The sequence below is a fragment of the Monodon monoceros genome, unplaced genomic scaffold, assembly GCF_005190385.1.
Source record: "Monodon monoceros isolate NGI ecotype Baffin Bay Population unplaced genomic scaffold, NGI_Narwhal_1 Super_Scaffold_7, whole genome shotgun sequence".
NCBI lineage: Eukaryota > Metazoa > Chordata > Mammalia > Artiodactyla > Monodontidae > Monodon > Monodon monoceros.
Genome location: NW_021703784.1, coordinates 5,435,889 through 5,462,664, shown reverse-complemented (window position 1 = coordinate 5,462,664; position 26,776 = coordinate 5,435,889). Strand labels below are relative to the sequence as shown.

The window sequence follows — 26,776 nt, the reverse complement described above, 5'->3', positions numbered from 1 at the left end:
CTTTTTCACCCCATACTTCTGAGCTTAAAAAAAAAGTATTCTAAAAAAAGTTCAATAACTGAGGCAGTATTCCTGATAGAGATAATTTCCTTTTAATATATATATTTTATATATGTATATGTATACATATATTTATGGTTCCTCGAAACTTCTTTGGAATGTAGATAAGAGTTCAACACATTTATATAGACCCCAACAGAGAAAGCAGCATGCACAGCATGACTAGGATAGAGAAGGTGTCATTTTCACCATGAAGATTAGGCAGGTTAATGCTCTAAAACCCAGAGTGTTCGTCTCCAAAGTGAGGAAAAGCATATCTGATCTTTGAATGCTACCTCCAATCCCCAAAGCCACAAAACCAGGGCTCTGTGTAGGGAAGTCCCTCCCCTGAATGCAGAAGGGAACAAAAGTGACCCTGAACCCTACAGCCAAAACCAACACAGGTTAAGGCATCTCCAGGAAAATAAGAGTTTCACCCAGCTCAACCAGATTTGCCCATCCTTCCTCTGAAGTTAACATGTTTTTTTTTTTGTTTTTTTTTTTAAAGCAGAACTCCAACAATTCTGCTACATTTCCAGTGTATAAACCACCCACCACTCTTCCTGGGATGGTCTCTGGCCTTTGGACAGAAGGAGAAAAAGCATCTGGCCAGATCGACAAAGCTGTCTGAACTCATACACTATCTACAAATACTGAAAACGGTGCACTGAGAGAGAAAGGGCATCTGAGCAAACAAGCAGCTGAAGGGCATGAGGAAGCACTTGCTTACATCTTATCTGCTAGGGAATTATGGCAGGACTCACACGGGGGAGTTCTCAGCATCATTGTACGAGGGAAGGTTGTTGATGAGTTGAGAAAGTGATTTTATGCCTGGTGGCAAACAAGCAGTGACCGATGCCCGGCCTTGGTCCTACTCTCACCCACCACTGAAATGTGGAAAGACTTCACAAGAAAGCCCCGGGATTTTCTCAGCTGCAGTTTTGCATGTCTGCAAACACACACACACATGCACACGCACACGCACACGCATGCACACACATGCAGGCGTACACACATCTTTGCCAGTGCCCAACAGAGATCACATCATCTAAGAGAAAACAATGTAGTCCAAACAGTTCTGCCTAGCACTCCCTGAGCAGCTCCTAAAATATTTCGAGAGCTTCATTAAGGCACCTGCATCCGGAAGAAGATCAAAATACACAGCTGGGCTAAATTCAGCCTTTGCTTTCCAAGCAGACGCTCCGATTTCTCAGTATGAGGAAACGCGTGAATCACAGAGCTAAGTTCCTGATCATTCGGGGTCTCCAAGAGGACCTGGGAGAAAACAATCCACTTTCTTGAAGCTACGCTAGAAGGTAGTTAGTACTTCCAGTTTCTCAGCTGGAGCCCGTCCTAAATGTTTCTTCCCCTTCCTCACTGAAGCCCAAAAAGCCATCCCTCTGTCACCTTCCTTTGAATCAGGCACCTGTACAGCCGGGGAAGGGGGGAGGATCCTAGTTACAGGAGGCGCTTTTCCTTAGTGGTCAGATGTTGGTCCTCTCTCCCCAAACTCCATTTTCAGGTGACCCCTTACAACACCACAGTTGATTATGTTTGTAGTTCAACTTTGGGAGAACTAAAAGTAGATTTGAATCCCATGGACCACCTTATTCCTACACCCCAGCTCCTTTCCTAATAGTTCCTATATCCCTTCGAGTCTTCCTTCCTCTGCAATTACTAACCTTCACTTACCCTGTGCCAGAATAAGGGATCCAAAGCACAGGGCCCCCACAGCATCTGTGCTATGCACCTTGCTTGCCCACCCAGTCTCACCTGACGCCCGACTCAGCTGCCTTAAACTCTTCAAAGGAAAGCCTTGCACTTCTCCCAAAGACAGCCAAGCCCCATTGTATTCACAGGCTCCCTTCATTTCCACGGCTCCTACAACTCAGGACATCTAAATGGCTTTATCAGACGCTCTCCAACTCATGTCATGTCTGTAGTTACTCTTTCACTCACCCATCAGAAAGCTGTACATCTCTCTCTACTGAACAACAGAGTGGGGGAAGCAATAAATGTGGGATGCTGGGAAAATAATACACAAAGGAGAAAGTACAGAGTGTTAGTTGGGAATGACGTGCATTCAGGACTTATTTCTTAAGGCCTGAGGGGTAATGCCCATGCATACAGATTTTATTCCAAGTCATGTACGTTACAGGTCTAAAACCAGTAAAGAACCAGGTCCATCTTCCCCCTTCGATCCCCTTTCCATGACTTCTACAGTGCTCCTACATTTACTGTGGTGCAAAACCAGGGCTGCAAAATACATTCAGTTCGAAGACTTAATGCTTAGCTCAACGTTAAGTCCAGACTCTGAGAATCCACTAATGACAAGTAAGTAGAAGGGTGTGATCACAATTTTTAAAAACTTATAGGTGAAGTTCACATGCACAGTTCCCTTGTACCCAAATCGGCCTTATTTTTCCCTCCATACATCAGTCACATGAATTTGGGATCCCCGATCTCAGTGACAGCGCTTTGTCTTTCCAGTGGGGTCTATATAAACAGTTTCCTTTCACTGTGACAGAATCCTCAGCCAGCATATAAAAACAAGATTGCATGGTACAGCAATACTGAGACCACTTGAGAGCTTAAGACGATTTTTAAGAAAAAAAAAAAAAATACTGGCACAAAATTTAATAGAATAAATTTTAACACAAAAACCGTTTTGGTCCCTCCCCACTGAAGTCCATCTTTGTTTGGAAAGTAGAATAAAAGGTAAATAGTCCTTGGTTTTTAGTGCATCCCCCAAAAAAAGGCTTTACCCCACCTCCCTCTTTTTCACCCTCCCAGACCTAACAACAAAAGGAAATTAATTGCCTTTTATTAGTCTCATGACTCCTGATGCATCAATTTCTTTTGCTAATAGGTCCGTAACTCAAGACACATTATTTTTTTGTGGATGATTTTTTTTTTAAAATGATTGGACACGTTAGTCTCTTCCTCCCTTAAGCCAGATCCTTCAAGCTTCTAAGAAGGCCCTTGTCTCTCTCCTGAAAATCCGCTCAAGAATTTCCCGTCCCACCCACCCCACAAGTCCTGGCTCTCCTCCTCCAACGGCGCACAATTGATTATAGCTGCAGCTTACTTAGCTCCCACCCCTGAATGTAAAAAAATGAGTTCTGGAAAATTAAAAATAGAATAACAATTAAAAATTAAGAGTCCGACCAACGTGGTTGTTCTTTGAAATGTCTCAGCAGAGTTTCTCTGGCCCCTTGGTGTCCATCACTCATCGGCGTCGGGCTTGACGTCCAGCATGGCGTGCAGCTCCTCGGGCGTGTACCCCAGGAGGCTCTGCAGGTCACACACAAAACGGTACACATAGCGTTTCCCCGCCGTCTTGTGGATGATGTTTTTGTCATAATAGTAGCGAAGGCCACGGCTCAGTTTCTCATAATTCATCTTAGGTTTGTTTTTCCTTTTTCCCCATCTCCTAGCCACCTGAAATTTAATTTTAAAAAAAGGAAGAGGGGTAAACATCTACAGGATAATCCAAATGTACATGTTTATTTGCCTGCACCCGTCCATGGTGACCCATGATGTTCAAGAAAGGGTTAGAGATTCACGTACGTAGAAGTTACTTTTCTGACCAATCTTTTCCGAATTCCGAATTACAAGGGTTGGGCAACAATGACAGTGAAGTTGATTCTCTGAGTTGATGAAAACACAGTGGCCCTGAACTTCTAGGGAATGGAGTTAAAGCATCTGATCTTAAAAAAGAAAAAAAGAAAAGCAACACTATAGTGTCTCCTCTTACCCTGTATTATTAATAGAATGTCCTTGCTTTGAAAGCATGAAATCTAATGCAAGGGATGGACGGCTGAGCTGCAATCACACCTGCCTTTCATCAACAGGAAGCATTTTTTTTTGTACTGGGCACAGGGCTCCTCATGTCTGCCGGAAGAGAGAGGTTGTCTCTCTTGTTCATTGTTCTTTATCCTCAGAATTGGGCGTGGCACAGAGCAACCACTCGCCAAGCGTTTTTTTGTTTTGTTTTGTTTTTGTATTGAAGTATAATTGAGTACAATGTTGTGTTAGTTTCAGGTGTACAGCAAAATGATTCACTTTTATATATATATATTATATATATAAAACATATATATAATATATATATTATATATATATAAGACATATATTATATATATATATTTTATATATATATATATATATATATTCTTTTTCAGATTCTTCTCCCTTAAAGGTTATTACAAAATATTGAGTAGAGTTGCCTGTAGTATACAATAGGTCTTTGTTGGTTACCTACTTTATAAATAGTAGCGTGTATATGTTCATCCCAAACTCAATTTACTCCTCCTCCCCTCACTAAAGCATTTGTTAATGAAAACACAAGTTAATGTGAAAATTGTACCAATCTTCCAAGGCCTCTCAAATTGTCAGACCCCTTCCATATTCACAGAGCCACAAGACCAGGGAGGGCGCAAAGTGAGAGAAAGCAACTTGTGTCTACAAGGGCCTACTAGGTGCCAGGCACTTTATGGGCATCGTATCAATTAATCCTGGAAAACAAATGGCCAATGTAGATATTTTCACTATTTTCCAAATGATGAAAGTAAGGCTCAGACGAGGTCACCCAAGCAGCAGGTGGCAGAGCTGGGATTTGGACCCTAGAAAATGTCATCAACCCCCCAGAACCCATCTCCAGAGCTCTCTCTCATCCTCCCTCAACAGGAGACTCTGTGAAGTCACTCCCTTCTTACCTCGTCTGGGTCAGAAAGCTTGAATTCCCAGCCATCTCCAGTCCAGCTGATAAAAGACTGGCAGGATTTATCGGTGAGTAGTTCCAGGAGAAACTGCCACAGCTGGATCGGTCCACTGCCTGGAGACACAAGCCACGGTGAATCATCATACCAGATGCTCCACGCTCTCAGCAGCCAGTCCCATCGCAGGGCACTCCCGACCCCTCCCCTCTCAGCCCATCAGCCAGGGGAAAATGAAGGCGGCACAGAGCGCAAGCGGTACAGGAGGCGCTAGCAGCTTGAACAGACGGAACAGGTGAAGAATTCCTACCAGAACAGCCTTTAACACACAATAGCAAGTGCCCTATTTGGATCGACTTAAGGGTCAGTCCGTTTTTATTGCTAAGCAAACTCCAGAAAGAAAACACTGTATCGCTCCTCTGAGATATTCCAAGGCAGCAAGTCATTATTTTTGCCTTACAAAGGACTCAAGGTATGAACCAAGCAAGGAATGCCTTTACCAGTTCCAATCAGAAGTCAAAGCCCGTAAGCAATCTGGACACAGTGCGGCTAGGAAAGACCCAGTCCATATAGATGAAGAAAGCCTGGCACGCTCTAACTCATACAGGAAAACTTGACTTTTTTTAGACTCTAATCTTCAACCTGAGTTTCAAATTTGTCTGATCCAAAGTAAACTGAGATTCAATAGGAAACAAGCTTTACGTTGCCTCTCAGTCTAAAACAGAAATGTCCTTTACGACCTCTAAGGGCAAACTTTTGTTACGTCTTACACGTCTATAAGGCACGTTCACATGCACCACCTTGCTTGCTCCTAAAAGCCTCTCTCTACCCTCCTTATAGGCAAGGCCCACTGGGCTGACTGTTTCCATTCTACTGGTGCAGAAAAAGGTGCTCAGGAAAGTGATGTGACGTTGCTCCAGGCACAATTAGAGAATGGTGGGCCTACTGCCCGGACCTTGACTCCCAGGCACCAGGGTAACCTTGATGGACGCCTGTGAGCAAAGAGCAGCTGGTCGGGGAGCTTCCTTTGAGCTCTGGGACAGCCCAAAGAAGCAACTGCTATAGCAACAGCTTCCTAGTGGTCCCTCCTCAGCACAGCCCAGGCTCAACGGGGAAAACGAAATATCTCTACCTCATTCTCACTCTGAGTACTTTAAACCCATCTGGCAAGAAACAGCTTACACAAATTCTAGAATTAAATGATTCAGCAAATGCCTACAAAATATATTAACGTTTGAGGAAACAGTCCCAGGAGCCACACCGGTAAAGCCTTACGGTTCTCTGTTTCTACCCCTCGCTGAAGAACAATTTCATGGACAGCTCGGACACATTTGCAGCTTTCTTAGCAGTTGAATAGTCACCAGCTACCACCCTCTGCCTGGAGTAATGTCCTAAAGTGACTTCCTATGAGGAATCACTAAGAAGTCATCCGGATGGACAGGAGTAAGAAAAGAGATTTCTATTAAGAAACGCTATGGAATTTTTGGTGGCAAAATAATAAGAAAAACGCAGTTATAATAGCCCTTGTGACATAATAGGTTCCCTGAAGAAGTGGAGAATGAGTATAGATACTCACAGGATCCCTGAAACGAGACATGTAAGGAAAAATCAACTACTACGGTCCAAAACTATGTAAATAAGCCAGGGAGTTCACGGTCCTCTCCTGGGTCAATACCACATAACACAGACAGGAGAGAGAGTGGGGTGCTGCTTTCAGACACCTGGCAAAGGAAAATATGAACAGCAGCTATGATTTATCGTGTACCTACTATGTACCGTAGTAACATGCGATGCTTTATAGCATCTTATTTATCCCTCACAATAAGTCCATGGGTGGAGGCTGTTGTTATCGTATTCGTTTCTCCCACTTTACAGCAGAGAAAACTGACCCACTGTGAGGCTATATAACCTGCCCAAGGCCGCGCAGGTCAGAAGTGGTGTGGCTGGAACCCAGGCAGCCTGACGCCCAAATTCTTCATCTCGACACTCCATTGCCCCTAGGCAAGACCAGCCCAGAAGCTGGCATCTAAACTGCCCGCTGGCTGCAGTGGTCCCAGGGATCAAAGGACCCGGCTTTCTAAACACATCTTCTCTTGCCCGCTTCTCACAGCAAGCAGTCCAGGACACTGGGCGGCCAGTGGTCCTCCAGACAGCCGTCACTAGTGACCTTGGTGTCCACCGCCACAGGTGGCACTTCCAGCCCAGTCAGGTCCCCTCGTGGTCGCCGTTAGCCTGCGTAACTCCATTATTTCTCCCCCCACTAGTTACCTTAAAACCTCTCCCACACTACTTGTCTTAAAATCCCTTTGGGGAGACAAGGGGGGCTAATTATACCAAGCTGAGGAAAGGGAAAGAAATATGGGGATTCTTGTCCCCAGGCAAGTCCTGGCCATTGGCTGGGAACAGCAAGCACGTCCCGAGTCCGGGGAGGGCGGTCCAAGAGCCACCTCCGTCCTCCACGCTCGAGACGTGCGGCCATCAAGTGGGGAAGGGGCTTTGATTAGCGTCGCTGGGACCGGCGCGTGAGGAAGGGACGTCAGACAGAACTATTGCCACTGCTCATGCTGCCGCTTCCCGAACTGAGATGTCTGAGCCGCAGGCCCTGCAGCTCCAGACTGTTCTCTGTGTGCCTCTGACCCCTGGTGTCTATGGATGTGGCCGAGGGCGGGGTGAGCCCTCGCATGTGGGTGTTTTCGCTTTTCCGTCATTGTGAGTCTTCCTTTGCTCATAAGGAACATAAAACTGAAATCTGGGAACTGGGAGGCCAGGTCCTAGGTGTGGTGTCCTCTAACTCTTTTTTTTTCCTATTTACAGAAGGGAAGGGGGAGGATCAATACGAAAACCAGATGCCTAAAGAAAGCACAGGGCCTGAGATGGGGAGTCTCTGCTGGGCTGCAAAGTCAAAACAGCGGTGATGTCAGCTCAAGGCTCCTTCCTCAGTCCTTGAGGAAGAATCCAGCCAGCCCACTCAGGCCAACCACGCACACAGGGCTCCCACCCAGGGCTTTCTGGAAGTTGCTGCTAACCCTTCAGAAAGCGCTCACGGTGACCCCGAACGAAAGGGATCCGTGATGCCTCCCAGAGATTCCTCTCTTGTACACTTCTGCTGACACCCTGACCCTCCTTTTGGCTGTGGAGGCAACAGAAATGGGAAGGACGTGGGGTTCTTTTGCCGGCCAGAAACGCTGGGTCAGGGCAGGAATGTGGGCGTCAGGACGGCTTGTCCGCCGGCTGGACCAGTGGACAGTCCAACATGGGAGCCTGTTTCCACAACAACGGGGTTGTGGGAGGGCCTGGGAGGGGAAATCAGGGCCACCTGACAGGCCAGCACTTGGAGGTGGCTCTGGGGTCCCTGGTGACACTGACCTCCTGGCCAGCACCCGAGTCCAGCCCCAAGGGAAGTTCTCAAGCCCCAGACTTGTGCAAACAATGGCTGAGGCTGGCCCTCCCGGTCCGAGCTCTCCCAGGGGCTGTTTCTGCAGCGCTTGGAGTTGGTCTGTTCAAATCCTCAGGGCCGGGCTCCATCCCGTGCCCTCCCTCCGACACGCCCTCACGTGGTAAAGCCTTTTCCTCTATTTTCCTGGCACCTCCTCTCCGCTCTGGGCCCAGGCCCACACACCCACCCAACTGGACTGTGGTCCCAATGACCTTTGTCCCAGGGAGCAGAGAATGGTACTAAGAATAGTGCCAGTCATGGGAAGGGGGAGCTCATACACCAAATGTGACTCACAATGGTGTCCCTGTCCAGGGGCCCCGAGGCAGTCAACAGCGGCCTTCACCAGGCTGCCCTGGGGTGTCACACTTCAGGAATCCAGTGGCATCACTGGGAAACTATGCTTCAGAGCTCTGAACCGCAACAACAGAGGGGTCCCTGTTAGAAGGAAGTCTCTCCCCCAGGCGGTGCGGGAGGGAGGGCCCCTGCCCCACTCACACACACCACCCCCTACCCCGCCATCAACCCCCTCCCTGGCCGCAGTGGGGAATTTCCTCTGACTGCTTTGTTCTTCTCGGCTTCTGGGGGGAAGAGGAAAACTCTTAGCGCAACACTGACAGTCCTGATCTGAAGACTGTGACACAATCTCAGAAGAGATAATATCAGGTGGGTACCTGGAGGGACCGCAGGCCAGCAGAGCAAGTCTCACGAGGATGCTTCCCTTCAGAGGCGACCCTCAAAGCACTTCAAATCCAAGGCTACAATCTCTTTTTTTGTTAAGGCGAAGCTTCAAGTAAAGTCTTACTCATTTGGTTGTTTATGTCCCTTTTCTTTGTCTAGGGACTAGGAGATCCCCATATCCATCTCAATGAGACAGGGATGGTTATTTAAAAGCCCCTGCTTTTTTACTCCCTTGCTCCGAGGCTAAGAAGTGAGCAACTTCGGTAAAAGGAAAGCAACGGGCTAGGATGGGATGTTAGAAAGGCGCTCCAGATGCTCAGGATAATAATTCTTTCCGTGTGGCCACGTATAGGTATCTTCTCAGTTTCTAGGCTTGGGGGTTGCCTGCCATGGCAATGAGCTCACTGCTCATGAACGGGGGTCAGGGTGGGACTTCAGTTTTTCCTTTCCAGTTCAGCTGCAAGTTCTCACTCTGTCACCTGTGCCCAGCGCGAGGTTAACACACAAGAGTGGAGCCCGGGGCAGCGGCTCTCTCGGGCAGCCTCCCATCATGCTTTGCTTGCACCAAGACCGGCTCCGACAGCTTTGTTCTCCCTGCATCTCTCTCACCACTAGAACACATGCTCCAAGGGCGGGGACTGTGTGTTTTCACTGCTGTAACCCAAAGCCTGGGATGGTGCCTCACCAACAAACACCAGCTATCAAAAAGCTATTTGTTGTTAAGTGACTCCAGCTGTTGGCTCCCTGCAAGCCTGGGCTGCGTCTGATTGACCCTTCTGTGTTCAATGCCAGGCCTGGGACCTCGTCTCGGACAGGTGCTCGGTAAACATTTACTGAACTGCATGATTCAAAACAACCGTCCTCTGCAGAAAGGTGTCAGGGTTTAAAATGCGACCCAAACTGCTTCTCTCTATTAAACTATATTTGGGGCCAAACAATATGGGTGACTCCCAGGCTACGTTTCATCAACATGGTCCCCAAAATAAAAACGACCACACCTCCTGTCCTTTGGGGAATTCATTTGCTACTTTGAGAATCTAATCTCTGCAGCTCGACTCTCAAAGTCAAATACCTCAGTGTGGGCAGGACACCACATTTATTTTAACCTATGAAACTCTCATGGTTGGTCACCCTTGCAACAGGGCTCACTCTGCCCCAATAGCACACATCTGACAGGTGGTTCTAAAACAGAGGAACGGGACCGACTGGCCCCTCCCTTTCACCCAGGTGTCTCTACCCACAGCCAAACGATGATGGCAAAAACAGAACACTCAAATCCAGAAATGACCCATCTGTTCACAAGTGTGAACTGTCTTTCAGACTACTGCAGGAGTGCCTACGTCTGGGGGTGGTGGGTCACCCCGGAGTCTCTAAGCATCACCCCCTTCTTGCCAACCCCCTTCTAAATTATCATTCACAAAAGATCTCCAAGTCCCTCTGTTTCCATTCAGCCCTTATGAAATGACGTTTAATGACAAATTGAACAGAAAGCATCCTGTCAGTCTCTTGCCCTCTGGGCCAAACTCAACATGAAGCTGCACCGTCTTCTGCCTGAGGATGAATGAGCCAAGAGATGTACTGCTGGCTGGTCTGGCATCCAGAGCGCTGGGATTTTCAAAAGAAGGAAGAGTAGAGACTGCTTCATACTTTGGCTCGGCTTTATGCCTGTAGGTGCCTTTTCCCACCTCTTCTGAGTTATGTCCCTCCTTTGCCCTCAACTCAACCCAATTTCACCTCATCCCCAACACAATCTGTATATGTACGATACATTCCGTAACTGGCCAAGGTGCCTCGGTTCAATGAATCACTGTAGATCAATATGTTCTATACACATGTTCCTCTATCAAGGGCTAGTAACACAAGGGCAGCAATCAGGGATACGAGTTCCAATAATTCAACTCATAACCACAAACAACATTCTAACAGGCACTTGAAAAACACACCTCATGGACGTCATGAGGGGCAACATGTTCGTGCCCTTGTGTTTATGTATTGCTGGTACAGCCAGGACTTAACAATGGAAACAAGTTAGAGAACAATTAAAACCAGCTTTTGATGTCAAGTCCATGTCTCTGACACGTTAGACCAAATGAAAGGAGGAAGCATTTCAAAAAATTTAAACAAACAAACAAACAAAGATGTCGGGCGTTGGACATACTGACAGAGCGATAACAGCAAATAGTACCGCATAAAATGAAAATATATACAGGATGGTGGGAAACGCCCAAAACAGGGAGTCAAGCGTCTAGAGCTTTGATCCCAATTCTTGCCCGATTCACTGAGTGATCTCACGCAGCTGGTTAACCTCTCTGGGCTTTAGTTTATCTATCCCTAAAATGAAAATAGTTATCCCTGCTCCTCTCTACTTTACAGAGATGTAGATCAAGTCCCTATTATTAAAAATAAACATAAATATATGCATATATATATAAAGAGCTGACCACAGCGCAGAGCAGTCTGGGAACAACATAAAACACGACAATAGAGGGAATCCCCTGGCGGTCCAGTGGTTAAGAGTCTGCGCTTCCACTGCAGGGGGCACGGGTTCAATCCCCGGTTAGTGAACTAGGATCCCACACGCTGTGCGGCGCAGCCAAAAAAATAAAATAAAATAATAAAACACAAAAATGGAAGAATTAAACAACAGAAAAAAATATTTTTAAAAGCAGACTTTTCCAAAAGGAAAACAAGAGAAAAAAGAGATGGAGTTGAAAAAAAAAGCACTAGATCAAATTCAATGATTCTTCCAAGAATTCAACTGGCCTTTTATATGGCAACTTTGAAAAAGGAGAAAGTTAGAAGCTAAGACAAAATGGTTAAAGTATGTAAGTGTGAAATGTTTTAAACACTGTAGATGAGAATAACCGGTTAAGGTTTTTTAAAGTGAGGGATAACTCTGAAGTTCTTGCTCTAATTCAAAGTAGGCAGGCACAAAAAGACAGAGCAGATGCAAACTGCTTTGCAAGTGAAAGTATCACCGACATTTTATGGTTTGGGGAAATCTTGGCCACAGACAGACTTAGATCCTCTTTCCCCCAGTGCACGTTTTTCCCCTCCTAATCATTTATACTCATCACCAAAGCACACTCCACCTAATAATTATGTAGGGCTGAGCTAGAATGAGTCCAGCATTCCCCACAAATGTCTGTAGTTTGGCCCTAGAAACAGATCCCATCACTATTAACTGAAGGAAGAGCAGAAAGTCTTGCCCAGCTATTAATGTCCAGGACAGTCTGGGCAGTGAGTCTGGGGCTGGCAATGGGTCAGCCGGGCTGCCCCACCTGGGAAAGACGAAAGTGAGGCTCACTTGAGTCTGCCTGGGGCCTGAGAACAAGACAGTTACACACTTAAGTGTCTGGAGGAAAGGCCCCTGTTTTTGCTTGGGCTCCTTACACCTACGTGTGTTCAAAGTACACATGTGTGGGAGTGGCCGCAGGGAAAGGAGACCCTTCCTCTCTTAAAGGGGCAGCCTGTACTCGAATGCAGGCACCTTTCCTCCAAACCCAGGAACTCTGCCTAACCATGTTCAATCTGCCACTCAGACACACACTTGGATAGTGAGCCAGCAAAGCTGAAGCCAGGAAGCGGGCTTCTTTACAGCTTTTCCTCCTGAGGTCTTCGAGGTAACTGATTGTTTTAAGAAGTCACCAGAAATGGGTAAGGTTTGGATTTGAGGGTACGGAGTGAAAATTTTGTTTAGAAACCAAAACAGAAAGAAAAAAAAAAGCTTTATGTCACTAATGTAAATGTCAAAAGAAAATGCCTTCCTAAGTATGTAGGTGACAAGAAGAAAGAAGGAGGTCTTCACTGATTAGAACTAGAAAATAGGACTTGAGAGTTCTGAAGCCTGGACCTTTTCTAGTAGGTTCTCAAATGCAATCTGAGCTTTATCTTATCCTAGGGGGTAAAGTTTCCCCCTCGTACCAAGTTTCCCCCTCGAGAAATGACTAGTTAACGTATTCAAATTCTTGGGGAGGTGACTAGATCCTAAGCCATCATTTGAGCATATAACTTTTCAAGCCTTTATCTAGCAAATAATTTCTGAACACCCCTCAAATGTAAAGCATGGTAGCCAGATTGGGTGGAATAACAGAAGAGGGTATTAAAAGCAGCATAGAGGCAGCAGAAGAAACACTTCTGTTCCACCACAATGGGATGAGCTGAAAAGGCGCTACCCACGCCTTTAAAGAACAAAGGAGCGAGAACCCAGCCTTGAGGGGCCTTCACGAGAAACTGTACCCATCTCAGCTCTGAAGGTCAAACACCTCCACGGAGCCCAGCCCTAAGAGCACCTCTCCCGCCAAGCAGGTCCCAGCTTCCTCACCGAGTTCAGACTTTCACATTCACCCACCTTAGGACAACTTTCACTCTCATTATCTCTCAGGGAGAGGTGAGTCACACAGCAAACAATGCAGTTCGGTAAGTTAAAGTCAACAACAGGCACTGAATCCAGAAGCCCGTCATGGGCCACCAAGAGCGTCGGGACCATGGTCTAGAGTCCTGCTGTACGACCAGCCAGACACCACGCTGATCAGTCAGGGATGATGGGGCCATGACCGCATGCTGCTGGGCCCTCTGGCCACAGGCAGCATATGTGACTCCATCCACCCTGTCCCCAACCAAGGTCAGGCTTCCTGGGGCTGCTCCAGCCAGGGATGGCACAGAGGGCACATGAGGCCATTCCTGCAAGGCAGAGAGCTCCCCAGTCTTTGACCGAGGAGTCCCATCAGCCTGGCCACACCTCTCTTGGAATTGAGCTGCAGTTGGAGGCTCTTCCTACAAATCTCCTTCCTACCTGCGGCACAGCTTGAAGGCTCCCCTGCCCTTTCTTCCTCTTCCCACTGTGTCCTTCAGATGTTCTCCCCCGAGTCTAATCGTGCCTTGGCATCTGCAGACCCAAACTAACATGCTACTAACGTTGGATATTTTCCTACAAATTGTCTGACGTTGTGAAAACCTGTGAAAGGCCTCTCCTTTGCTGTTTGCCGTGTGACTTTGGGCTAGACTTCTTCCCCCTCTGAACCTCAATTCCCTCCTTTGTACAATGAGGATAACAGATTTTTCCTCATGTGGTCATTGGAGACAGTTAAAAAAAAAAAGAATGTGTATGAAAGAGTCTAGCACATAGTAGGAGCTCAACACACATGTGGGTTGAGCTGAATAGCTGAAGGGACCTAATCTGATATGAAATATTGGCTGTGCCCCCGAGATACTGCCCGGAATTACTGGAATTCAGTAAGTCAAATCCATCATCCCCTGACCTCAAAGAATGTAGAACTGTATTGAAGGACAGAAGGTCTGGAGAATAATACGAAACAGTGGTAACAACGAGCACCTAGAGGGTGCTTCCTGTGGACCTAGCACTGTGCCGGGTGCTTTCCATAAGCTATTCATGTAATTCCCACAATAATCCTAGGAGATAGGAACTCCTATTATGACCATTTTGCAGGTGAGAAAACTGAGGCACAGAGATGTCAGCTTGCCCACAGTCACGCAGCTGGTTAGTGGCAAAGCCAAGACACACTCAGGCTGCCTGGCTCCAGAGTCCATGCTCTTAACCCCACCACGATGAAACCTCTGCAACATACCCAGTGGTCAAACAGCCTGGATGGTCTCCTGTCATGTGCTTAACCTGGATTTAAGTCTGAAGGCATAAAAGGGACAGACGGGGCGCTGATAACCATCCTATCTGTAAGCATCACATGAAAGTCACTTTAGGGAGAAGAGGGAGGGATATACAGAGGCCCTAGAACAACAGGGGTTTGAACTTCATGGGTCCATTTATACATGGATTTTTTCTTTATAAATACATTGGAAAACTTTTTTGTAGATTTGCAACAATTTGAGAAAAACTCAGACAAACCGCATAGCCTAGAAATATGGAAAGACTAAGAAAAAAGTTCGGTATGCCATGAATGCATAAAATATACGCAGATGTACACAGAACAGACCAAATGTGTGTAAATCGACTGTTTATGTTAGCAGGTCAACAGTAGGCTAGTAGTCCAGTTTGGGGATTATACTGGGATTTCTGACTGTGTGGGAGTCAGCGCCCCTCACCCCCGTGTGGTGTTCAAGGGTCAATTGTAGCACCTCTTGAATGGAGTCTCCACGCCGGGGAACCACTGGTCAATCAGTGTCCAGAGAGGCAAAGGCATCCAGGGAACCAGGAGATGCCAAGGGGCGAAATCTAACAGAGCCCTTCCCAGCAGAGGCTGCGGGAGTTTCCAGGCCGGCTGTTCAAGGCCGACAGGACCTGTGTGGATGCCTCGGCAACACACTGGCTGAATTCTGTTCAGTGGAAACATCTGACTTCAAAGACAAAAAGGTGGAGCTTCAAAGTGGAGACAGAGTGGAATTCCAGAACTGTCACCACCCAGTTCCACCACTTGGAGTTAGATTTTGTTAAAGAAACAGTGACCCAAATAAATGGGAGGCTCAGAGACTCCTTTAAAGCTGGGGGACTGGGTCCCCAGGAGAGATGTGTCATCGTGTAAGTTTCCTGCCTCCTAATCCAGGCACCCACAGGCCTCAGCGAGTTGGAACACCAGGGTCTGAGATTCTGTTTTGTAAAGTATGAAGGGGCCTCTCTGCCCCAAAGGCAGCTCGCCGGAGCTACCGTAGCTGCATCCAGGCCCCGGGGTGGCTCAGCCAGCTGCGGTCTTCAAGGGCAACTGACGGAAACAGGGAACCTCCCTGTCCATATTTCCGAAGCCAGTTAGAAGAAAAAAATGAAGAGTGAGGCCAGATCCTCCCACCGTGTGATCTTTTCCACGGGTGACAGGTGATTAAGAAAAATGGTCCCAAAGCGAACCAGTCAGGAGGCGTTAGCAGTGGAACGTCCATGCAGGCAACACCAAGGGGCTTCTGCCCCCCCCCTCCCCCTCCAGCCCGGAGCCGTCAGGGAGTTCTCCTTCCCCAGGCTCCAAAGTATTTCCCCAGCAGCCTCATAACTGAGCAGCATGTTAACCCGTTACTCCAGTGAGATCCCAAATGCACTCCACACACCCCCTTAGGACCCAGCACCAAACACAGCACAGAGAATCAGAGTCCCCCCCGGCTTCTGGCAGCAAGCCTCCAGTTAGGCTCAGGGGGTCTGTCTGGCTTCCTACAGCCTGCTACTCACAGGGGCCTGTGAGGAGGAAAGGGAAGATGCTCCGTCTGCCTTTCTCACTGCCAAGCTCTTTTCTTCCCAGCCACCCAGGTGCTGCCCAAGGATGGTCTACACCAAGACTGTGATGCTTCCTGTAAGCCTGAGGCCAGGCCCAGCCTTGCCTGGGCCAAGAACCTCAGGGCCCCTGTAATAGGCAGTACTGCACACAACAGGCACCAGAGTTCTACACTCATGTCAGCAAGCTGGTTCTTCTTGACTTTAGTCAATTCACACCCTTATCGCAACAGCAGGGACATGGAAAGACTATATTCCAGAGCTTGGCTCAGGGAATAACCACCCTCCCCCAATTATAAAACTCCAAGCTGTTCCTAATAACATACCCACCTGTAGACTAGCATTAGAATTTTCTGCACAAATTCACACTGCACTACATTGCTCCGGTGATGCACCGCCCCCCTTCCTCGTCAGTGACTTAGGCTCACACCAGAAGCTTCCTCGGTGGTTGTTTGTACCTGAGGACGCTGGGATGATTTTGCAATCCAGCCTTCCGTCAGAAAACTGTGATTTCAGGAAATGCCATCCAATCTCAGGTTTCATTCTGAACTGAAGGGCTTTGAAGCACTTCTTTTTGCAGGAAAGTTGTTTATTTTCAAATACATGTTTTAGCAGTAGCTTTAGGTTCCTGAACCCTAAAACTCAGTGACCAGTCAGATCCCCCAGGTTCTGGGCATGGCCCAGGGACTCTGTTATTGTGTGACGGTGGACGGGCTCTAATTTATCTACAAAACAGCGAGAAGAAGGTATATCTCAGGCCAAAAGCAACAGGGGAATACCTAGGGCTTCTATTTCTACAAGGCTGGTACAGCTTCGCGTGATGCCTCGCGCAAAAATATTTGCAAGTTGGATTCCTGACGGTCCCATATCGAGCCTTTAGGAGACTGAGGGATCAACTATTCACAAATCTGCCCAGCATGGTAAAACATACTTTCGTTATAGTTACTGACTAGCTTTGGGCTTAGCTTTTCTCAGGCTCCAGGATAAAGAAGAGACCCTCACCACTTCATCAACAATTACAACACAAAGCTGGGGCTTCTCCTAGACAACGACAACACGACAGTTACCAGCAGGCCTGCTCCATACCAACTGCAGAAGTGATAGGAAAGGATTCCTTATTTGTAGCAACAGAAGTCTGGCAGTCTGGAGTGGAGTTCTATAAAGCTGATTTACAGAGCAATAGCTCCACTCCCTCCTGCCCCCAAGACCCCCCTCCCCCACCCCCAACACACAGTGTGAATTAGTGACAAGCAAGAGACAAGACTCTTAATCTACTCTATGGGAGCAACTGAGATAACCAATGAGTGTTCTCATTCTTTAAGAGGGAGAAAGATTTCGTACTCAGGTGAGACACCTGGCACTTAAGGTTCAATTCAAGAGCTACCTTCCTGCAGAAGGCCTGGAATAAGTCCTTTTTGGTGCCTCAGTTTCATCATTGATAAGAGGGGCCTGGAGGGACAGAGAGGAAGGGAAAATACTCTTTGACAATCCAACATATTATTCTACACCTGCTGAAATGGAAAAAAAAAAAAATCAGAGATGCCCATGTGTGTCAAGGATCTAGAAAGCTTTTTGTTTAGGTCCATCAAATACATAGAAAACACCAGGCCACTTCTCTCAGTTTGTTTTGTAATCAGACGGGGTTCATAATGTATCTTCGAACAAAAGAAAATGGAGCTCTCTGATCGTATCAGTTTGATAACCAAAAGCGGTCCCAGTAAGGTAAGAAGGTGCATTCTTGGCGGAAGCCAGCACTGCATTTGATGTATTCTTAACTCAGCTAACAGGCAGGCTTTCAAGCCATGTTATCTGCCCACACATCTTGACCTAATTTAACAAGTTGCCATGGGAGCCCAGTGAAGGTTGATGCAATTTTCTTATCTTGGGAGGAAGAATGCAACTGTGCAAGAGAATGTGAAAATTCAGTTTCTAACTGATTTCCACACTTACGGTGCAGTAACTAAGACAGCATTGGAAGAAGTAAAATGTATTCCTTTGAGAGTGAGATGAACAGAGACCTAGGCTCCTAGTGCACTGGCAGGAAAATGGATTCACACCCCAGCACAGGGAACCTATACGTACATCCTTTAGTTCAAGCCAAGTCATAGTGATGTAAAAGGTACACGTGCTCCTACCGTGTGGCCACACATACTCTGGAGTTAGTCAAATTTTAAGGAAACAGATAAAAAAAAAAAAAAAGAGCTCAGAACTTGAGATAGAAAATAGGTGTGACATTTATGAGCAATGAAAAGTCTTGCCAACACTTATACAATGATTTCCACTTTCCAAAGTACTTTTCCAAACTTCAGCTCATCTTAGCATGTCTGCATAGACTCAGAGATCCATTTATAAAAACTCCAGTCACTACACGCTCCCCGCGTGGTGGAGGGGGCTGAGTAAGCATGTTCCATCCCCCTTCCCCGTTCCCTAGGATGTATGTGAAATGATAAGGGGTCACAATGAGGGGCAAGATATAGTTTGCACTGCGGACAGGAGAAGTCCACCAGGCACTGAACACAGGAAGAAAAGCCACCCAAATTTGGACCACTCCCGACATGCCTAACAAATTCCTGACCTTCATCAAACCACAGCAATAAGAAAATCCAGTTCAAGTCTAAGGACAATGACAATGTCTTGAATTCGTCAAGATAGTGAACCTTCCAAGGCTACGAACACGTGTCTGCACTCAACATGGGCTCAGATTTGCTGAAATAATTGATTTGTTACGAGTGAGCTCTCTCCCCTGCGTCTAGCACCATGTCTAGCACTCATTTGTCTCGTTAATTGAGTTAGTTCAATTACATTTTCACAGATCTCCTACCACCGAGAGAGGGAGGGACACTTCCATTTCACTAAAAGTAGAAGAGGGTACAAGGTAAATTTGCCTGAAATCACACAGTGTGTTAGCGCTGGGAGGAGCACAGAGGACTTCTGTTTTCTGGGCTATTGTTTGCACCTCCATCTGAGATGGTTTGAAAAGTTAAATCCCCAGTTATAAAGAAGAAACAACTGAATGGTAAGATACTTAAAAACAGGTTTTTTAGTTCAAATGACTACTTGAATTCTTGAGATCTTTAACTGATAATCATCCTCTCTTTGCTTCCATTCACTGAATTAGTTTTATTCCCCTAGAAAGAAAGAGATAGAGAGACAGAGACAGAGATAGAGATAGAGAGGCAGAGAAAGAGAGAGGAAAAGAGAGGGAGGGAGGGAGGGACGGAGGGGGGAAGGGAGGGATGGAGGGGCACCCATTAAAAATAATCTATCCAAATAAGGGATGACATCAAACATAACTCACAGCTCCAGGACATTCCTGTATTTGTCCTGAAAAGAGCTTTTGAGGTTCTCATCCGTTTGCCTCTGGGTTAGGATTGCCAGAGAAGCCTCACAGGTGGCATTTTGGTGTTGACGGCAGCTCATGTCCCTAATTTGTACTTCACACTCATTCCTTGTTCTTAAAATTTCCAGTTCACCCTTTTCCTTCTCTTCTTGAAACTGGGACACGTGGAGAGATTCCCAACTCTCAGATAATTCTTGCCAAGGTACTGAGATCATCTTAGTCAAAACCCTTTAAATCACTCTTGTAGACTATTAGCTCTGCAAGCTTCTCCCACCTACGAAATCCAATAACTAATATATACATATACCCCTTTCAGAGGAGTTTCTATTTGAGGTGGAGATGAGGCTTTCACCATTTCTAGAAACTTCTATACTTTCTGTAGTGTAGCCACGAATCCTTAACAGAATCTTTTCCCATGAAGGCTGACCTAAATCATAAGACTCTCTTTGGCCAGAACCCAAACTTTAGAACTTAAAGTCAGTTTATTTAATATCAGTATCCACAAAACCGCCCTAACTAGCAACATTTTCAGAATTGTACACCAAGCTGAGAGAGAATGATGAAAATTGTCATATGGGAGAAAATTATAATCGTGCCTGGTAATGGTGCTTATGGTGGAGATTATGCCAGAGGGAATAAGGCAGGACCTTTAATAAGGAGAAACTAAGTTGAGGATTTGGTCCTGGAAGCTAGGGCAGAAGGAGGAGAAGAGGTGGCCTTTACACTTGGGCAAACGACAGAGCCGAGTGTAACCTGCGCCATAAAAACAGAAGCAAGCTCAGCCACTTAGAGACGTCTGCCACCTCCACAGCCCAGAGTCATGTCAGAGCTACCCCGGCCTCTCCGCCTCCTAATTAAGCAGCACTTCTCTCCTCCTTCATCAGTGTATCCAACTGGAGTCCAGTTCTTACAATACCTAAGAGTTATTACAGGAGCCAGCACTCCTGTGCCTATTGAAAGAGACTTGATATACTTTCCTTATTCCAGGTGTCATTAACGGAAAAGGGCAAACTTTCATTGTCTGCTGCCCAAGATGGGAAGGAACTCCCCGGCAAAGCAGCAAGTTCCCATCTACTCGTGATGTTCCAGCAAGGACTTGGGGAATACTGCAGCAAGAAAAAAGTAGGGAACCTTTAAGCTCCTTTCTGGCCCATGACTCTATATACAGACCTTGTCGCTACCTCAAAATCCAGACCTAACTCCTGAGCACCTATCCATGCACTGAACTGCATGGGGAGCTGGAAGAATGCAATGTGAAAGACACACACACACCCCTGATCCTTGAAGGAGGAGGAACTTTTCTAAGCATGTGAGCTGTTCTCAAAGGTCAGCTGGCTTTCCTAGTAAAGACCTGAGATTTCCCTCACACAAGAACAGGGATCCAGCACGCTCTTCAGATCAGACAGACACGTCACTAGAAACACAGATTTTGCTGTCTGTCTTCATCCATACAAAGGGTCCCCACCAGTGACCTGTCCAGGGTGGATAAACTGTAAGAGAACAGAGGGCAAGGTCACAGCTGTGTCATCCAAGCTTAAAATAAGCTCTGCTCGGGACACAATTTCTAATGTTTACAAAACACGACAATCTTACGGAAAGGGTCTGATCATTAACATGCGTCTGCTCCTTGGACAGTTGTCAGATATATTCTTCAAACCCTTCCAAGGCTAGACAGCCTATGAGCCACACCTTGCTTGGACAATGAATCATTTTGCTCTAGTACCAGATTCTCAATCAAAGCCCAGACTCTCAACATACATCTTCCTTCCTCTGTGATCTTTCTTCGGTCACCACTACTACAACTTTCACTCCTGGAAAAAAATCAACAGTAAAGCTAAGCGACAAGAAAGGTTTCCTGTATAGGGCAGGATCCGGCCAGAGTGTCCGGTGACTGAGGGCACTTTTCCCATCGGAGAGACCAGCCGAATACTGAGGATTCTACTCCAGATGAGTCCAGGGTGTAGGCCATTCCGTGATGGCTTTGAGAGATGCCACTGCCGGTTTTGGGTTTAGAGAGACCTCCCAAGAGCAGGCGAGAAGTCCTTTGATGCTAGACCACAAGGCAGAGGTTCCAGAAACACCAAATCAACAGAGTTCCCTTCTCCCAGAGAGGGGTAAATATCCAAAATATCAGTTTTCCCTACCAATCCTGGAAAGGATCCCTTGGGACAGAACGACACTGCTTGCTTCCAAAAGCCAACGGCTATTCACAGAGTGGCTGGAGAGGCTAACCCAACCTCTCCGAGTCTACTTCTCCCCACCCGCCACCCCGGAAAGAAAGAGGCTGACTTCAGGGGCTGGGAATGTGCACAGAAGCTTCCAGGGAGCCCACCCTCAGCGAGCAGGAGGCGGGGCGGGTGCCTACCTGTGTAGCCAGCCAGGGCCGCAGCAGGGATGACAGGCTTGTCCTTGTTGAGGTCAGCACGGTCACGCACATAGTCCTTGAAGGTGCCCTTGGGCTTGTGGTTGGGCAGGGCGGCTGGGTAGTCCTCTGAGTCGAAGCTGTCGTAGGACGGGACGCGCTGCAGGCTGTTGAAGGATGACTGGCTGCTCCAGGACTGCGTGAGGCGGTCGCAGCTATCGTAGCTCTCTATGCTCTCAAAGGAGTCCTGGCCCCCGAGCTTGCCTGGAGGAAGAGGAGGTGGGAGGAGGGCAGGGAGGAGGGATGGGAAGAGACACTGTGAAACCCTCTCGGTGAGGATGCGCAGGACGGATGGAGGGAGTGGCCAGTGGGGATGGAGGCGTGTGGGTTTGCTCTGGGGAGGAGGGGCTGCCTGGGCCCAGTCTGCGAGCCCCCTGCGTGGTCTCGTCTTGCTCCAGAGCCCCTAGGACAGAGATTCAGAGTCGGGCGCAGCTTCCATCTGCCAGAGGGAGACAGCAGTGTTTGGGACCGCAAGAATTCCAGAGCCAGAAATCTACAGGCTGAGAATCATGTCTGCTATGATGGGATTTCTGGCTGATGAATTAGACCCAATGAGTAGATGAAGAAATCTGAGTAGCGTCAGGCTCAATTCATTCCCTATCCTAACTCAAGCCAGGGAGATGATTTCAAAAGGCCCCATTTGGCAAAATATTCTGGTCATGAGAAAAAAAAATTCCATTAGACTAAGAGCAGATTGACCTTCCTTGACCTTGGAACTAAAATATTATATTTTAGCCTTTTTTCCAAACACTCTTTTAAAATGAAATAAATGCAGTACTGCCTCTATGCCTTCTCAAACAGAGAAAGAAGTTATGAGATGCTTTTTCCAGGAGGTTAAAAAAAGCAAACACTATCACTCTTCTAAATGGAAATCCATATTCTTTATCCCCTCCAAGTGCAGCTTTGTACTTGAAATTTGTACTTTATTAGGGAAATGTAGGCAATAAAAAACAAAGAAGTTGATTAAAGAGTGAAGGTCCATAGCAGTGTCAGAAATCCTTTACTGTATGAGTTGCTTAAGGCATTCTTAACTGACCACAAGATCATGCAAGTTCATTAATTTCCCAAACCAGGTTATAAACAGCTGCTATGATTGCATAATAGCTGCTAGAGAAATTTCCACTGGCGAAAATGCCATTAAAAAGGAGCCTAACAAAATGGGGGGGGGGGGGGGGGGGGACAAAAATAAATGCATCTAACTACTGAAGAGGCTCACAGGAATATTTTTTTATGTTTTATTTCCAGATACTTTCCAGGCAACCTAAATTAAATCATGGGAGATTAAATGGCCACTTCAGCAAATTCAAGAAGCCAAAGGATGTGACAAATGTGTATGCAGAAATACCTGTGAGTCAGGGCTGGCTGGTCTACCATGAAATTTCAATCCCAGAATAAGGGCTGGCATACACAACGTAATACTAATATGTCTCTGGTGTATTCTCCCCTTCATAACAGAGGGAAATCGTTAAACCAGTGAAATTCAAATATTTAATCTTGGTGTCCAAACCAAAATTAAATATACAGTGATTAAGAAGGAAGATACATTGCTTCCAAAAAGAAATTTTTTTTAACCCCAGATAAAAGATACTCAGTTAAATATGTAATTTTTGCATAATCTCCCCTTGTAGATTTCCTGAACCTCTTAATCCCTCCAATGCTGCTTGGAACAGAAACATAGTTATTTAGCTGCTTCATCTCATTCCTTCTTCCAGTCACTCATTCAAAGAAGGGTAATCCCCAGAAGGTAGGTAAATGGAAGAGCTTCATGGAATTATCGGCCCCGCCTACCCAGTCCACTGTCATATTTGCAACTTTTTATTATTATTATCTACTCAGTACTCTGTAATGACCTACATGGGAAAAGAATCTGAAAAAGAGTGTGTATAGGTATACCTATAACTGATTCACTTTGCTGTACACCTGAAACTAACACAACACTGTAAATCAACTCTACTCTAATACAAATATTTTAAAAATAAAAAAAGAAGGGACTGTCCCTTCCAGAAATTCACATTAAAAGACGCAAGAAAACAGCCCCCAACCAAGAATGCAACAGCTTCTTTTCAACAGAACAGGAAATTTTGTGGTCTCTCATAGAAAGGTATTTGCTCACACCAGCTATCCATCTTACACATACCAAAAACCTAAGAAAGAAAGTTTATATTTTCATGAAGAATACTCCCACAAAGTCACCGACGTTGAGGCTGTATTTATACTCAAATGTCCCTGAGATGATTCTCTCAGTCATTTTTATATTTGGAGGGCACAGAGACTGGAATTTTCACATGCAAGACAGCTGAGCTTCCAAGGAGTCCCAATAAGCAAGGGCACTAAACGAGGCCAGAACCACTCTCTGGCAGCCTCTCAAACATGAACCGAATGCAAGTGTGTGGAGAGTTGCAGTTTATAGCAGTAGGCTACTTTCATTTTAGCTCTCTTTCACAATCCTGGAGCTGGGAACCATCATTTACGGGTATTTTTTCCCAAAATGGGTTGACTCCAACTGGATTAGACACTCGGTTAGGCTACTGTGCTCACGCAGGGAAGCTCGTGTCCTCCACGCCATCCATCAGCTGGCTTTCCTGAGAAATGTCTCAGCGAGGTCCTCCCAAAGCTATTCCACCACACAGACCTCGGAGCACCCAGAACAGTAGGTTGGGGAGGACAACGGCGGCCCACTGAACAGACTAGCACAAAGAAGACAGCTCTCCAAGTCCAAAGAAGTGGAACATCGAAGCACTCTGTATACCCTAATGCAGTACACGGACACTACGATGATTGCTGATAATAAGCAGCTCACAGTGATGCTTTCAGTCTAGACCGATCCTACCATGTCAGAGCCAATCAGCCCCTAGAATACATCCTGTCTGCGGCACTTCTAACTCGCCAGAAGCAACCGTGAATGGACCGGTCTCCCCTTCAAGTCTGTGTGGTGTGAAGCTTGGTGCGAGTGAGGGAGAAGGAGGCCAGAGAGAAAGCCCTCCTGTCCCTTTGTACAGGTCACCGTCTGGTCCATCGGGATTCATTTGGGGTCGCGGGGCGGGTGGGGACCAAAACCAAAAACCAAGAGAAGGAGAGGGAGAAGGGGGGATTGCACAAATGCAAAGCCAGACGCAACTGGTAAATGACTTGGCAGCAGGTCTGCCCAAAGTGACACCACGGCTGAGTCCCCACGCACACTCAGCCTCATGACACACGCACAGGAAGCCCCGTGAGAAAGAAAGGCGCTCTGTTGCTGTGACCCGCCTGAGAAAAAAGGTACACATATGTGTAAGTATTTAAATAGACCGGCATCCAAAAATAAAGAAGAAAGGGGAAGGCAAAGCTGGTCCCACCCATCCCCTTCTGTCTGAAACACAAACACCCCGGGGCTGCAAGAAGGCAGATTACAGGTTCCGATTTTGCTGGGGACTTTCCCTCTGCAGGCTTGCTGGTCATCTCGAGGCCTGCTGGGAGGAAGTAGGAACCTGAACACTTGAAGGAGATGACAATGTGTGCGGCCTGTGAGGCCTTTCGGGCCTCACTGAGGAGAGGAGCAGGGTCATCACTGAGCAGAAATCACCACGAGGCGGCCAGGCCCGACTTCCGTGACCAAAGGCCTCGCAAGCATCGCTCGGAAGGGCTTTCTCCTGTCCTCTTCCTGTCTGTAATTCTCTCCCATTTATCCATCAGAATAGCCATCTTTTTCAACTTGTTAGAAATCAGCTATAGTTCTTCCTGGATGAACAAGTCCCTCTTTACGATGGACTGCACTTTCGTCAGAAACAAAACAATCTGGACATGTCACTAGGTGAGCCGTGCCTCTGAATGTTTATGTCCTGATCTTAAAAATTGGGCGTATTTAACCTTTTTTGCTTTATAAAGTCAGCCAGCTCTATTTTGAACCATTTATTTCACCGTCAGTGAGTATTTTATCATTGTCATAACAGTCATGGCAACAAGAGTACCTTCTTCTGGAAGCCTCTGGCCGCCTCCTTCCCTGGTCCTCTAGCTAAATACACACTTTCACCACACTGCTGAAGACTGGTTCCAAATAAGCTGTCGGTTAACCATCTTCTATCTTCCCAAACCAAAGAAGTCACAGGAGGCTAGGAAGCCCAGGCTGAGAAGCAGAGGTCATTCAGATACCAAGCCAGGATGTGCAGTCTGACCGGGAATATTTGGAACACCAGATGATGCAGAGATAAGGGCTCTCCAGGAGGGTCTCTGAATCATTTTTACGTGATTGTGTCCTCCTTAAGCAAAATCCTCTCCAAGAAAATAACGCATACCTTAAAAAACAGCTACAAGCACCTGAAGTTATCACGTGGTGAAATGTTTTACCCAAATAAGAAAGGCGATTGTTCTTCCTGCCAGATTTCAGTTCCACCATGGACCCAGAGCCTTTGTCATCATGAAGGACTTGGCTAAAAGTCCATGATACAAAGTTCTTAATATCTAGACATTCTAAGACGGAAAGGCTAAAACTCAGGAATGCCCAGGGCTAAGAGCAAGGGGGAAAAAGTGGGACCTGGAGAGCTCACAAACTCAGGTAATTCTTAGAATTTTCTAGAGCAGAAATCCGACCTACCACGACTGGTCCTCCCCATGCACATGTTGTCTGGGGTCACCACTTCTTGTTTGATGGCAAAGTAGTCAGTCTGCAAGGTGTCCGTCTGCAGAGGGTCCCGGAGGATGACCGAGGGGTAGTCGTTCTCATACTTGAGGGAGAGGAGCTCCTCCGAGCTGATGGGATGGAGGGTCTGGTAGGACTCTGTAATGAAGCTGGGCTCAGAGAACTCCGATGGAGGGACACACTGGGCATGCTCGATACCGTAGCCTGGAAACACAGAGCATGTGCAATTGGAGAGAGGAGAGATGAGTACCGGAAACAGGCCGTTCCTCCCCATTTACAAGGGCCCCGCAATGTCAAACAAGCTGACTGCCTTTGGGAATGCAAGAAAAATATTTTAAGTGAAAAGGGCCTGGGTTTTCA

The 26,776-nt window shown here is 46.8% G+C and overlaps 1 protein-coding gene across 1 annotated transcript in view; it reads right to left on the bottom strand.

Annotated features, from left to right (window-relative positions):
* Window positions 1–421: 421 nt before the first annotated feature.
* The window catches only part of ETS1 (ETS proto-oncogene 1, transcription factor), a 65,268-nt gene continuing 38,913 nt past the window's right edge, over window positions 422–26,776 (bottom strand). The window contains exons 5-8 of the mRNA XM_029207989.1: window positions 26,372–26,620; window positions 21,745–22,005; window positions 4,758–4,876; window positions 422–3,480 (exon numbers count right to left, since the gene is read on the bottom strand). Coding sequence (XP_029063822.1) covers window positions 3,265–3,480; window positions 4,758–4,876; window positions 21,745–22,005; window positions 26,372–26,620 — 845 coding nt within the window. The 3' untranslated portion in view covers window positions 422–3,264. The remainder of the gene's footprint in view (window positions 3,481–4,757; window positions 4,877–21,744; window positions 22,006–26,371; window positions 26,621–26,776) is intronic.